Source organism: Falco rusticolus, chromosome Z (genome assembly GCF_015220075.1).
Source record: "Falco rusticolus isolate bFalRus1 chromosome Z, bFalRus1.pri, whole genome shotgun sequence".
NCBI lineage: Eukaryota > Metazoa > Chordata > Aves > Falconiformes > Falconidae > Falco > Falco rusticolus.
Genome location: NC_051210.1, coordinates 69,450,260 through 69,464,142, shown reverse-complemented (window position 1 = coordinate 69,464,142; position 13,883 = coordinate 69,450,260). Strand labels below are relative to the sequence as shown.

Sequence of the window (13,883 nt, the reverse complement as noted above, 5' to 3'; positions counted from 1 at the left end):
TCTGTCGCTACCGAGTGGCCAGCGAGTGGGCAGGTGCCGCCGGTCCCCGCACGCCCCCGCCCCTCCCGCTGCCCCCCCCCCTCCCCTCCCCTCCCCTCCCCGGCGGCAGCCCCGGGCGGAGGTGCCCGCGCCCGGCCCCGCGCAACCTGCCCTCCGCGGCGCGGCCAATGGGGCGAGGGGGCGGGGAGGAGCGGCGGGGCTGCACGCGCCGCCCCCGCCCTCCGCGGCGAAACTCGGCGGGAGCGCCGCGGGGAGTTAGACGGCGCCCGCGCCCCGCACCGCACCGCCCGCGGCCGGCCGGAGGGGATGAGCGGCGGGCACCGCGCTCCGGCACCTTCCCGCGCCGCCCCCGCGGGCACCTGGCGCCGCCGCCCGCTCGCCCAGGGCCGCCCCAGCGCCGCGCTGAGCCCTCCCCGGCGCCCGTGCGCCGGGCGGTGACCGGCTGCGCCGCGCTCGGCTCCGCGCTCGGGCCGCCCCGCTCCCGCTGCCGCTGCCGCTCCCGCTGCCGCTGCCGGCCGGACGCAGCGCCGCGCTCTGCGCGGGGAGAGGCAGCGCCGCTCCCCGCCCGCTGCCGGACGGCACCCCGCTTCGGGTCCTTTTTAGGACTTCTTTTTTTAACTAAAACGCACAGGTTTTATTTTTTTTTTAACTTCCCCCTCATTTGAATTTTTATTTCCACGCTAGGCTACCCGCCCCCTTCCCTACTCCGCGTTTCCTTTGCGGACCCGCTCTTGCCTTTGCTTGACTCCGCAGCGGCAGCGTGGGCATCATGTCCTTCAACCCCACCATCATGCCACCTGCGAACAGCTCCGCCAACGGGACCGCCAGTGGGGCCGAGGGCGGGAAGCCCCCCACCATCCCCACCATTATGTTCATCTTCGGCGTGGTGGGCAACCTCATAGCTATCGTGGTGCTCTGCAAGTCCAGGAAGGAGCAGAAGGAGACCACTTTCTACACGCTGGTGTGCGGGCTGGCGGTCACCGATCTCTTGGGGACTTGCCTGGTGAGTCCGGTCACTATTGCCACTTACCTGCAGAACCGCTGGCCAGGAGGACCGGCGCTGTGTGAGTACAGCTCCTTCATCCTCCTCTTCTTTGGACTCTCTGGCCTCAGCATTATCTGTGCCATGTCTATAGAAAGGTACCTGGCCATCAACCATGCCTATTTCTACAACCATTATGTAGACAAGAAGCTGGCAGGGCTCACGCTGTTTGCCATCTATGCTTCCAACGTGCTGTTCTGCGCCCTCCCCAGCATGGGGCTCGGCAAATCTACCTTGCAGTACCCTTACACCTGGTGCTTCATAGACTGGCGAGCGAAGGAGGCCACCCATGCAGCATATTCCTACATGTATGCTGGCTTCAGCTCCTTCCTTATCATGGTCACCGTGATCTGCAACATCCTGGTGTGTGTAGCCCTCATTCGTATGCACCGCCAGTTCATGCGACGCACATCCTTGGGGACAGACACCACCTCCAGCCGTTTATCTGACTTTCGCAGACGCCGGAGCTTCCGCCGAATGGCTGGAGCAGAGATCCAGATGGTTATTCTTCTCATTGCCACTTCCCTGGTGGTGGTCATCTGCTCCATTCCTCTGGTGGTGAGTAAAGTTGTGCAACCCTTCTTTTTGATCACCCGCACCACTGAGCCTTTTCTGCTCCTAGTCTGTGCTTGTAGGACAGAGTCCTGTTCAGCTGGTGCTGCAAACTGTTACAGTAACTTAGAGGCTGTTAGCATACATGCATGGTGAGACAAAGTTGTGTGGATCTGTATTCACAAGTAAAGAAACGTGCGTATCCCACGTCCTGGGCTCCTTTGGTTGGTTAAAATACAGCGCCAAAAATTCTCAGTAATTTTTCCACTGTTGGACTGGAATCCACACAGCAAAAAAAATCTTACAGAGAGCTAAAGGCACTTTAAAGTTCACTCCCAAAATTAATTTGTGATGAGTGAGGTTTGGGTCTGGTCTGCATTTCTGCATGTTTATTGTGTTTTAAAAGTGTGCACACTGTTGCTGAAGGGTACAGTGGTCCTTGGTGCACAGAAGGAGGACAGAGCTCTGTTCACTTTACGCGAGCAGCACGCAGAGTGCTTCACACGCCAGACCTGAGCTGAGCTTCCCCTCCTGAGGGATCCACCCACCATCTCTGGGGTAGATCTCGCAGACATCCCCACAGCAGCTTCCCGCTGTGGGAGGAGTAAACTCCGTGGAACCATGTGTTGGTGTAATGCCCAGTTAAATGGGAGTTGGAGGAACCTGGCCCTCGTAAACCTAGAGGTCATACCGAAATGTCAACATTACCACAAACCATTTGCTAATTTTCTGAAATGGCTGATACAATTAGTGTCATTACATTGAACGTGCAGGATCCACTTATTTCTCTTCCTCCACCTTATCTCCAAGGAAGACAAAAAAAAACCCAACCCATGAGCTGGAGGCTCAGTTCTTGCTTGCCGCCCACCATAATAAGGCTTGGCAAACTTCTCTCCTCTGGCTTGGAGACGTTAAACAAATAGCTGGCTCGCCTTATTCGCCACCTTCCAAAACACAGCGAAGGGAGCCAAGCAGTGGTTGTCAGACAGAAAGTGGTTTTAGGAGGATTGTTTTAAGGGGGTTTATGCTCCGTAGGGTGATACCCCTGTTGCAGAGGGGCTACAACATGTGCAAAATACAGCTGGCCAGCTGGGGATGCAAAACAAATAGTGGGTACCATGGTGAGGAAGTTTGCAGAAGTACGTGTGAACAGGACTCGAGATGTCAGCGAGTCCGTCCCCCTGCTTCAGAGGTGCTGTAATCACAAGGGTTGGGCCAGTTTTGCCGCATTACTTACATAAACTGGAGCCAGTGAAGTGTGGCTGTGCTGGAGCACCAGCACCCCAGCTGTCGCCGAAGGCCCTCTCCCATCCTTCAGCGCTGTCATTTTGTGTTGTGCCGTGGCATGACCAGCACGATGCCAAGCGTTCATTGCTTGACATCTGAAGGAAGAGGAGAGGTGCTGTCACAGCTGCATGCAGGGTGTCTGGGAGGTGCACATGTGTTCAATGGAGTGCACAACCTGCCCTGCGGTCCAGCTCTGGGAGCTGCAGGGGTAGGCTGGCTTGCCGAATCAGGGACCTGGGAGGCATCAGGTCATGCAGTGGCCAAAACCCTGACAGTACTGTGGGTTATCAGTACATAATTTGATTAATCTAGTATTAAATCAGCTACTTTACAAAAGAACAGTATTGCCTTTTCAAGAGATGCTAGTAAGTGCAGAGAGTACCTTCTAGGAAATGAACACAGTGTTGGATGTACGTAACGTGGTGGACTTCAGCAGTTTCAGAAAGAAGACAAACCTTATCCTGTGAAGGAGCTTCTAGAAGGCTGAGAAGTCTGAATATAAAATGCAGAATGAAATTGTTCATATACATTTGGACCTGGGCAGTCTTTTACAGAATATACAAAAAAAAAAAAATCCCCCCCAAAAAAAAAAAACCAAAAAAACCAAACGGGGAGTGGGGGGGGAGGAATCAAGAATCAAGAGGGAGGGATTACCAGAAAGGGAACTGGAGGATTGTTGACAATTAAAACTAATGAACCTGGGTGCGGCGAAAGGTTTATTACTTAAACAGTAGCTATTGAAAAACTTGTATATAGCAGAAGGTATGTGAAAGTGCAGGTGCTGATGTTGTGTAGCTCTCTCAGACCTTGATTTCACTACTTACAAGGGCACAAGTTACCTCGGGAGTGTTCATGAAAGTTAGATTTTCCCTGCTAAGGCAGCACATTTTTCCGTATCTAAAATGAGGTAAGAGACTGCCACTTCACTTAGAGGGATGACTAAGAGAAAAAGTAAGCTTTCTTAAAAAAATCCCTAACAAACAAATACACTCATCATCAGTGTGGTTGAATTTCTTCATTGTTATACAGCTTTATAAATCATTTGCCTCCCCCTGCGGGACCGTACATGCTGCTTTGTGCCATGATGTACTGCAGTGTATGCCACTGTATTAAGACCTCTGATTATATAGACTGAGGTTAAGAACCGAGGGAGAAACTCAGAGAAGCAACATCTTTATGCTATAAATCCCTAGAAAGAGCCAGCAGCAGAGACAAATAAATCACTAACACGGACTTTGGAGGAGTTCTAGGGGGCCCTCATCAAGCTTGTCTGTAACAGGGCAGCCTGACAGTCATCAAGAACATGCAAGTGGTAAGGTGGTGGTGGTGGCGGCATGATTCAGATACACAAATCAGGCTCAGAGGGTGCTTTGTGACTTAAGTTTTCTGACGAGCTGACTACCTACTGATGATTTCAGCTGAATAAACCATCACTTCAGTCAAAGCAAAGCAACTTCTGAAAGAGAGACTTAAACCTCTAACATTTCAGAATGAACACTTTCACAACATAATAAAACAGCAGACAGAGGCAGTCTGGAAGCCTACATTTATTAGGGTTTGACAAAAAAATATTAATGTCTTTAAATATTAAATGGCCCTGAAATAATAACCAAAGGCTTGTCTTGATTTAAAATGTGTTTAAAGAACAGCAAGCTGAGTCACAGACAACAGCAGTTTTTAATAACGAGATGCCTCAGCACTCAGTTTACAAGTAGGATTGTTTAGTGTCTTAATGATTTATTCATAAAATCAGCAAAATTTTACACTGACAAGTGCTGTAACAAAATGATGGGGGATTGTGCAGAATACCGAATGAACTTGACAGAACTGAAGGCTGATCAAAAAACTTGAATGAAAAACATCAGTGAAAGGAAACTTTTGATATAACCTGATGTGTTCTCAATAAGCGGAAAGTGATGTGAAGGACATGAAGAAGAATCAGACAAAAATTTAAAAGTTAAGTAAGATACCTAAATTATATGCTGACTCTTGTCTGCAGTCCACACCGGTTATCTTATCTTTTAAAATACTGTGAGTTTTTAGGAAATAGAATTGGATAGAGTTAAAATTAGGGAATAAGTTATATTAGGAGGCATTTTGTCAAGAATAGAGTAGGAATTTTTATCCAGCCTTTTAAAAGAAACACAACAACTAGCTCTTTCAAGCATAAGTAGGCACACACTACTCAAAGTCTGTAATTCACTCCAGCAGCCTGTCAGATAGTCTTGTGATTTTAAAGTGCATGATCATTTTCTGATCCTGACCACTGCACATTGTTGTTAAATTATGGTAAAGTGGAAAATAAAATACAGTGTTTCAGGGTGTACATCTGGTTGATTGCACAAAATAATCAGGACTTTCCAACTTAATATTTAATAGAGCTAGAAGTTTGGATTTTCTTTTGGCTTGGTTGGTTTTGACTTTTCTCTTTAAGTATCGGGCATTGTCTGCAGCCAGCAGTGATGTAGCAGACGTGATTTTTGAGCAATGGAGTGGACACCAAGCAGACACCAAGGCCTTGAAGGGCAAAGGTTACTGGCTTGTAGAGCTGAAAAACCTGTTCCTGCTTACTACCATACAGTTTTTAAATTTATCCTGTCAGTATGTGGGGAGATTTTGAGGGCAGGTAGAAGCTATGAAGACAATTACCAGCGTGACTGTAACTGTACAAGTCACTTCATAGTACTTCATAGGATTAGAAATCATGATTTGCATCTGTAGTTAGTAAAAAGGAAAAGCAGCAAGCAGCATGCGGGACTGATCCTACAGGTACCTATCACTTGAGCATAGACTCAACATACCTTGGAGCTATGTGCTTCTTAACACAATTGCAAACAAACTGCTAGTACTTTGAAGGTACTTTGCCTGAATTCTACAGCTAAAAAGCTAATATACAAAACACATTCTTTTGACATTTGAAATTTTTCTAGTTTGCTTCTTTCTTTAATTAGGATCTTAAATTGCTCAATTTCAAGCATCAGATTAGCTAATTCTGTGGCGGGTGCCACTTAACTTGGCACTTAAGGTGCAAGGCAATACCCTTTATCATGCTAACTCCTGCAGCGGAAGACTCATAGCCAAAACAGGATACATCTCTTGCCGTTCTTGTAGATGATGCATTAGGAAATGCTGTTTCACCAGTAGGTGAAGAAATTATAAAACTGACATTCCAACACAGATTAAGTTTTACTTCACTGTGATTAAGATGTAGTCAATTCCAGCAACAGGTCCAAATTAATAAAGGCATTTGACATGCGGGGGGGGGGGGGGGGGGGCTTCTAATGAAAGACATGGGACCTTTCTGGGAAGTAGAAACAGTTAAGTACAGTTGAGAGTTTTCACTAAATATGTCTGGTTTGTGAATCTTTAACCTATATGTGCCTCCTATCTGTCACAAGGAAATAAAGAGGACAGAAATAACATAAAGCAAGCTTCACTGTACAATTAGTGATTGTCCTTTTCAGCCACAGAGTTAGCACTTAGACGCTTTTGTCTTCCCATGAAGCTTGCCAGGTAGACAGAGAAAGGTGAAATAGGTACCTCAATTTCATATGCTGCTTATCAAAAGAACAATCCTGCTATTAAATCACTGAGGTGTAACAATAGCTCCAAGTTTAAAAGAAAAAAAAAAAAAAAAAAAGTCATGTCTCCAAAATTGGACTGTGTACTCCAGCTATTTTCAAAGTGTGCCTGCTGGTTTTGCGCTCTGAGTGAGTTTATCAGCAAATACCCCTCCCTGTCACACCTCTAATCCTCCCGGTAATGACTGTATGTAGTTCCACGAGCTGCTAGAAGGCCACCCCTCCCTCCACCTTGTCCTTTGAACTCGTGGCTCTCGGGGCACCTGCCTGTGCAGCGGTGCGGGTCAGGCACCTGCGCTGCTGTCCTGCGTGGGGAAGCCTCGGCGCTGAGGGAGAACAGGAGCCTTTGGGAAGAGACGTCGGCGTGGCACAGGATGATCCCCCGGGGAAAGCTGACCTTTGTCGGCTTCTATATTTGACCTTTGTATGTTCGTACATGTGACCTTTTTTCACTGTGGAAGGGAAAGATACCTCACGCCAACACTCAGGCGAACAGATGTCCACCGACGCCAGGCGACGGGTCGCGCCAGCTTTATTTTTCAGCCTCCCAGGTCCGGGGACGCTGGACGGCGCGTTTCGGGCTCAGCGCCGGGGTGGTGCGTAGCGACCCTGCCTTGCGCGGCCGGGCACAGGGACCCGCGGCGCCCGACCCCTCCCACGAGTGGCCGCCCCGGCGGGCGGTGGCGGCTGCGGGGCGCCTGCGCCACCTGGCGGAGCGCTGCGGGATGGCGCCTCGGGACGGGCGGGGCTCGCCGCGACACCCCGGGCCGCCGTGGCGGGTGGGTGCAATCGGTGGGTACCCGCCGCGCTGGAGGTGTTTAAAAATTTTGGCCTCTGGAGGGGCCTAATTAAAGAACTGGCGCAGGCAGTGACACGTGGAGTCACGTAGTGAGGGACATCAGGCAGGAGGCTGATACAAAGCAAGTAACGGAAATCCTTGAAGCAAGTAAAGATTTATAAAAGAAAAACCCATAAAAATAAGTTCCGCACGCATAGGAATGCTCTTTGAAGTACTCGGTTTGCACATTTCGCTTAAGAGAAAAATAAGGTCAGTAAATTAGCTGTCAGAAAGGCATCCATGGTGTTCATCCACGATGTTAGAAATCATCAGGAAAGCAACCGAGAATAAAACCTGGATCATTATCTTGCTGCATAAATTCAAGGCTTTCCCATGTTTTGAATTCCGTGGGCAGGTTTTGTTACCTGTAAACCTACAGAAAAGTGCTGAGAAAGAAAACGTAGGCAGTCGTCTCTGACAGTCAGGTAGAGAGAGGCTGTATGTATAGTTCTTCCAGAGAGGGACTCTGCATCATTTCAATGTAGTTCATTGATAGCTTTGGAGCACGCTCAGCCTCTGGATTCTGGCAAGCCAAATGCCATCACATTGCCCTGCTGCAGGAAAATTTCTCCAAACAAACAGAATTGTAAAATTTTTCGCCAGACTTGGACAGCTTCACGTGTGGAACTTCTAATAAAAATGACTTAAGAGGGCTGTTTGGCTCAACTATTTAGATGCTCATTTGCCTTCTTGTCTGTAACCTCCTAGCATGGCGAGACAATTCATTTCAGAAGTCAGACGAGATTTTAAAATCCTCATTATTTTGCTACTAGATTTTTACTGCATCAGATAAGAAGATCCCTTAATTAAGGGATTTATTTTCAGTTACCTTAAGGAATCTGAAGAAAACAGCATCTTCCATTATCAATTCTGTTCAGTGGCTTTCCTAGGCCTCCCTATAATTGGATGCCATGTGGGTCTTGCTAAAACGGGGAACAGCTGTTTGAGACTGATCAACATAACAAACATATGATTCCATCCTCCTTACTGACACTGGAAAAAAATTACATCAAAGAATTGGGCTATGCCTTACTCACAGCTGTATTTACAAAAGCGCTTCTAAACCAGGAGATGGCCTAGGTTACTGCTTTTTTTTTGGATTCAAAGGAAGAAGCTGGAGAAGACATTTCTGTGTAGAAGACAGGATCCTTTAGTGTTACATTTTATGCATAATAAACTAAAATTGCTAATTAAATAGTTACTTCATGGAGCAGCTTCAACATCTTAAATTCTTGACCACTTCATGAATATTTTTATGCTTTTGTAAGTAGAACCAAAATGCTGGCTCATGTAGGAGAGCAAAGCACTCCAGTCCAGTGCTGCAATCTCATCACTGACCTGTTAAAAATCTCCTAGCTGCGGGACTTTTCCTTTTTTGGGGGGTTTGGTTTTTTTTGTTTGTTTGTTTGTTTTTAAATAATAATTCTGGTTTTCCAAACTATCCTGCAGCAAGCAAGTAGTTGAGGGTATACAAACAATTCCAGTAAGGACAGGTGCCAGGAAAATGCATTTCTAAACTTGGGAATTGACAGCTCTGGACTTGTTTCCAAAGCCTGGTATACTTGGATTATAACCTGTGTTTCAGTTTGTTTCTAAACAAACAATTATTAACCTTCACTAGAGAAACTGATTGTCCAGGTCTTCTCAGTCAGGGTGGCCTAAGGCTTAGGGTATCAGGATGTAGGTCTACGTCTTTGCTTCCGAGTTCTATCAGGAAAAAAGGAATTTTTAAAAATATCAGCCAAAAGTTGGAGGTTCAAGGATTCATTATGAGGGGAAGGAGAAAGAAAGAGCCGTTCCTTTCCTATCTGTAACAAAGAAGGCCAATTTACAGCAGATTCTGGGTTTTTTTGCTGTTTCCAAAAATAAACTCAGGGCTGCCAATCTGAGATGCATGGCTTTGCCGGCCTCTTTTCTTGTCATAGCTTGCAGTAGCAAATCTAGATCTCTGGTTTGAAATGTAAACATCTGCTGATGTAATTGTGTTTCTTATCCCCCATCTCCTTGGGCAGGTCCGTGTCTTTGTGAACCAGCTGTACCAGCCGGAATCGGTGAAGGATGTGGGGCAGAACCCTGACCTGCAAGCCATCCGCATTGCCTCGGTGAATCCCATTTTGGACCCATGGGTCTACATCCTCCTTCGCAAGACTGTGCTCAGCAAAGCCATCGAGAAGATCAAATGCCTCTTCTGCCGCATCGGAGGGGCTCGAAGGCAGCACTCAGGGGGCAATTTCAACTGCGTGGACGGCCGCAGGACCTCCTCTGCCATGTCAAGCCAGTCACCCTCCTTCATCTCCCGTGAGCTGCGGGAGATCAGCAGCACCTCTCAAACGCTGCTCTATCCTCCCGAGTTAAGCGAAAGCAGCATCAAGGGCCGTGTGCTGCTTCCAGGCCCCAGTGCCAGCTTGGCTCAGTCCGACACCACCTCCGTAAGGACACTGCGCAGCTCGGAGACTTCAGACTCTTCGCAGGGGCAGGACTCTGAGAACGTCTTCCTGGTGAATGAAATCAGGTCTGGTGGCGGGACCAGCTCTGCATCCAAGGGCAGCCCTCTGCAGGTCACCTTTCCCACAGAGACACTGAATTTGTCAGAGAAGTGTATATAGATGGCCATGAAAGGCATCAACCCTGGGGATACTTCCTGGTACATTGGAAAAACTGGTGCAATAGATAGGTGTTCTGCCTATTCAAGGGGAGAGGGGTTCAGCTGTGCTCCAAAGGGCTATTTTTCTCTTGCCATGTGATGGGTACGTTTCTTTTAAGACTACTGAGGACTGTGTGGAACCGACGCTGCACTGGGGCCCTGCCATCAGAAACGGTATGAGGAAAGTCTAGTGGGGCTGGGAACATAAATTGCTTTGTCTTGTTCTGGGACACAGGAGAGCTCCTTGGCCTCTGGAAATAGAAAGACCCATCACTTTCTTTTTTTCTTTCTTTCCCTTCCCAAATCTGGTAGAACTGTGTTTTCTCTTCCCATGGTTGCTCAGCTATCAAGAGTTTAAGCTTCTGGTACTAAAGCTGAACGTGAGGCAGCTGCTAGGAACTGGACATAGCTACTCTGAGAGCTGCCTGGGGCAGGATTTTAAAGTGTCTCACTAAAGCATGAAAATGTGAATTTTTACCGTTGTATATATATCAGGATTGAAAGTATTTAAAAGTCTATTCTTCTCTATGAGAAGGTCTTTTATTAATACAAGGTATATAGAAACAATTGCCAGCCTTCTCCTCCCCTAGTATTGCCTGCTGATAAGACGTTCTTGGTTCAGATTTGTTCATGCTAGAGTCACAGCTGATGAGGTAATTCTCTAGCCGAGCATACATAAGCACTTTCTGAGTGAAATGGGAATATATGCGCTATTAAAACAGAAAAAGAAAACACATCCTTTCAGTTCAGAATATTACTTTTCAGTATATGTACATATTAAAAAAGCCAGATTTTATTTATGTGCTGAGAATGTTTCTCTGTATAACACATCTGCGCCTCTCCGAGTACTTTGGCCCACAGTCTGCACACACTTAGGCACACATTTAACATCGCCCATCAGAGTAGTCCCTTTGCTGCCTCCTTACATGTAAAGTTAAGGATGTATAGAAGTGCTTTCAGTATCGGGGCCTAAAACTTTCAACCCCTGATTAATAGTCTTAATATTCACTTTAGTTAAAGCATCACTGGTGTAATAAAGGTATTTTTGCATAACATTTATCATTTTACTTTAAATAGTAAATAGAATTTTATGACTGTGTAGTCTGATACTCCATCAAATAAATGTACAAAACCACGGAAGCAGAATCTTCATTTAAAAGTATAGGTTATACAGAACCATATCCTGGCCTTAAACCCCTTGAAAATCATTTGTTCCTAGAGTTTTAGTGGCACACACATGACCAAAACCAGCTGTTAACCACTAACGAAAAGGAGTTTGGTGTTTTATGTTGTAAGGGTTAGATCCTGTTCCAGAAACACTGTTTATCGAAATAATTCTATACAGATATTTGGAGGATGTTTTGTCAAATACTGTTATGCTGCTTAAAGTGTTTTCATGTGAATGCTTTATTGTAATGAAAATTGAGCCTTATGTTGATATGTTTAAGCAGTTGTACTGACCAAAGTAATTCTGGAGATCACAATTAAATGGAAATGTTCTGCTTGATCTCAGATGTTTTTGAGTCTGCCATTCGGTGCCAGCTCCTAACCATAGTAAATCTCCCATCTTGGAATGCTTTTTGCTCAGCTACTGTCAAAGCATACTTTGTCCTGTAAGTTTCCAAAACACCATGATCACCATCAGCAAGAGGCAGCCATCATCAAGTGTCCCCACAAGCACTGACACAGAGCCATGAAAACTGTTTATGCAGACACAGAAACACGGTGGGGTAGCTCGCATGACTGAGTGCTGCAATGGATGGCTACAGACTGTTCGGAAGGGATAGGCAAGTAGAGGCAGAGGCATAGCGCTGTGTGAGGTGAATGATGGTGACAGTAGGGTTCAGTGCTTATCAGTAAGAACCAGAAGGAAATCCTGGAAGACTGGAAGTCAGGCAGCGTCATGCCCGTCTACAAGAAGGGCAGGAAGGAGGATCCAGGCAGCTACAGGCCTGCCAGCCTGACCTCCGTGCCAGGGATGGTTATGGAGCAGATCATCCTGGGTGCCATCACACAGCACATGCAGGACAGCCAGGGGATCAGGCCCAGAGCACGGGTTTGTGAAAGGCAGGTCCTGCTTGATGAACCTGATCTCCTTCTATCACAAGATGACCCGCCTAGTGGATGAGGGAAAGGCTGTGGATGTTGCCTACCTGGGCCTTAGCAGAGCCTCTGACGCCATCTCCCACAGCATTCTCCTGGAGACACTGGCTGCTCGTGGCCTGGACAGGTGCACTCTGCGCCGGGTATAAAGCTGGCTGGCTGGCCGAGCCCCGAGCGTGGTGGGGGATGGAGTTACATCCAGCTGGCGAGGGGTCACCAGTGGTGTTCCGCAGGGCTCCGTGCTGGGGCCGGTTCTGTTTAATAGCTTTATCGACAGCCTGTACGAGGGGATGGAGTGTCCCCTCAGTGAGTTCACAGGTGACCCCCAGCTGGGGGGAGCGTTGATCTGCGGGAGGGCAGGAGGCTCTGCAGGGGCGTCTGGGCAGGCTGGAGCGATGGGCCCAGGCCAGTTGTGTGAGGTTCAACCAGGCTCAGTGCCGGGTCCTGCCCGTGGGTCACACCAGCCCCCGCAGCGCTGCGGGCTGGGGGCAGGGGGCTGGGAACTGCCTGGGGGGAAAGGGCCTGGGGGGGGCTGGTCGGCAGCCGGCTGGGCATGAGCCCCCCGTGTGCCCAGGTGGCCAAGGAGGCCAGCAGCAGCCTGGCTGGTGCCGGGAACAGCGTGGCCAGCAGGGCCAGGGCAGTGCTGTCCCCCTGCACTGGGCACTGGCGAGGCCGCCCCTCGACTCCTGTGTTTGGTTTTGGGTCCCTCACTGCACTGAGGTGCTGGAGCGTGTCCAGAGAAGGGCAGTGCAGCTGGTGAAGGGTCTGGAGCGCAAGTCTTACAAGGAGCAGCTGAAGGAACTGGGGTTGTTTAGTCTGGCGAAGAGGAGATTCAGGGGGACCTTCTGGCTCTCTACAACTTCCTAAAATGAGGCTGTAGGCAGGTGTGGGTAAGTTTCTTCTCCCAGACAGCTAGTGACAGGACATAAGGAAATGGCTTCAAGTTACACTGGGGGAGGTTTAGACTGGACATTAGGAAAAATTTTGTCACTGAGAGGGTGCTAAAGAGTTGGAACAGGCTGCCCAGGGAAATGGTGGTGGAATCACCATCCCTGGAGGTGTTTAAAAAACGTGTAGATGTGGTGCTTAGGGACATGGTTTAGTGGTGGACTTGGCAGTCCTGGGTTAACGGTTGGACTTTACAATCTCAAAGGTCTTTTCCAACCTAAAAGATTCTATGATACAATTCTATAACACAAACAAAAATCAAATACATTTTCCTTTAACAGGAGGAGCTGAGATTATTTGCCTTGATACATGTAGAAAGTGAAGCTAAATCTCTACACAAATAGTTGCAGCAGAAGCCACTTTTGCACCAGTTAAGCTGGAGAAGAGTATTAGTCAAGTTCCTACTGCAGCTAGAGACGAAGGTCTGCCTGAATTCTTTGCAATTAAACCACTTAACCATGATCTGTTGCTTACCAGTGACCAACAAATAGAATACACCCATCATACTTCCCAAGGCAGGAAATATACCCAGCAGAGCAGGAAGGTGGGACTGCCACCTGTGGACACACCACCTGTACCAACACTGTACCACACCTCTGCAGCTGGCCCAAAGCAGCACACCTATGTTATCGGTACTGTGCGCAATGGCAGAATATCAACAGTGTACAGTAAGTATTTAAATAAGCAAGGGCTTATTATTATTTATTGGTTTCTCATTTGATTTATTATTTCACTAATACTATTTTATTATTATTCATCATTACTGACGAGAAATATGTATGGTCTGGAAGATCTTTAAGCAAGAACAGACCTTCTTAAGTAGCTTTGCTACGATAAGCCCGGGGTGTTCCTCCTGCCCGCTGCATTGCTGGTGTGTACAGTGGACTG

The 13,883-nt window shown here is 47.8% G+C and overlaps 1 protein-coding gene across 1 annotated transcript; it reads left to right on the top strand.

The window, feature by feature from the left end:
* Positions 1-529: 529 nt before the first annotated feature.
* On the top strand, positions 530-11,456 carry PTGER4 (prostaglandin E receptor 4). Its single transcript, XM_037374340.1, has 2 exons — positions 530-1,600; positions 9,313-11,456. The coding sequence occupies exons 1-2, from the start codon at positions 770-772 to the stop codon at positions 9,904-9,906; spliced, it is 1,425 nt and encodes a 474-aa protein (XP_037230237.1). The 5' UTR covers positions 530-769; the 3' UTR covers positions 9,907-11,456.
* Positions 11,457-13,883: the final 2,427 nt, after the last annotated feature.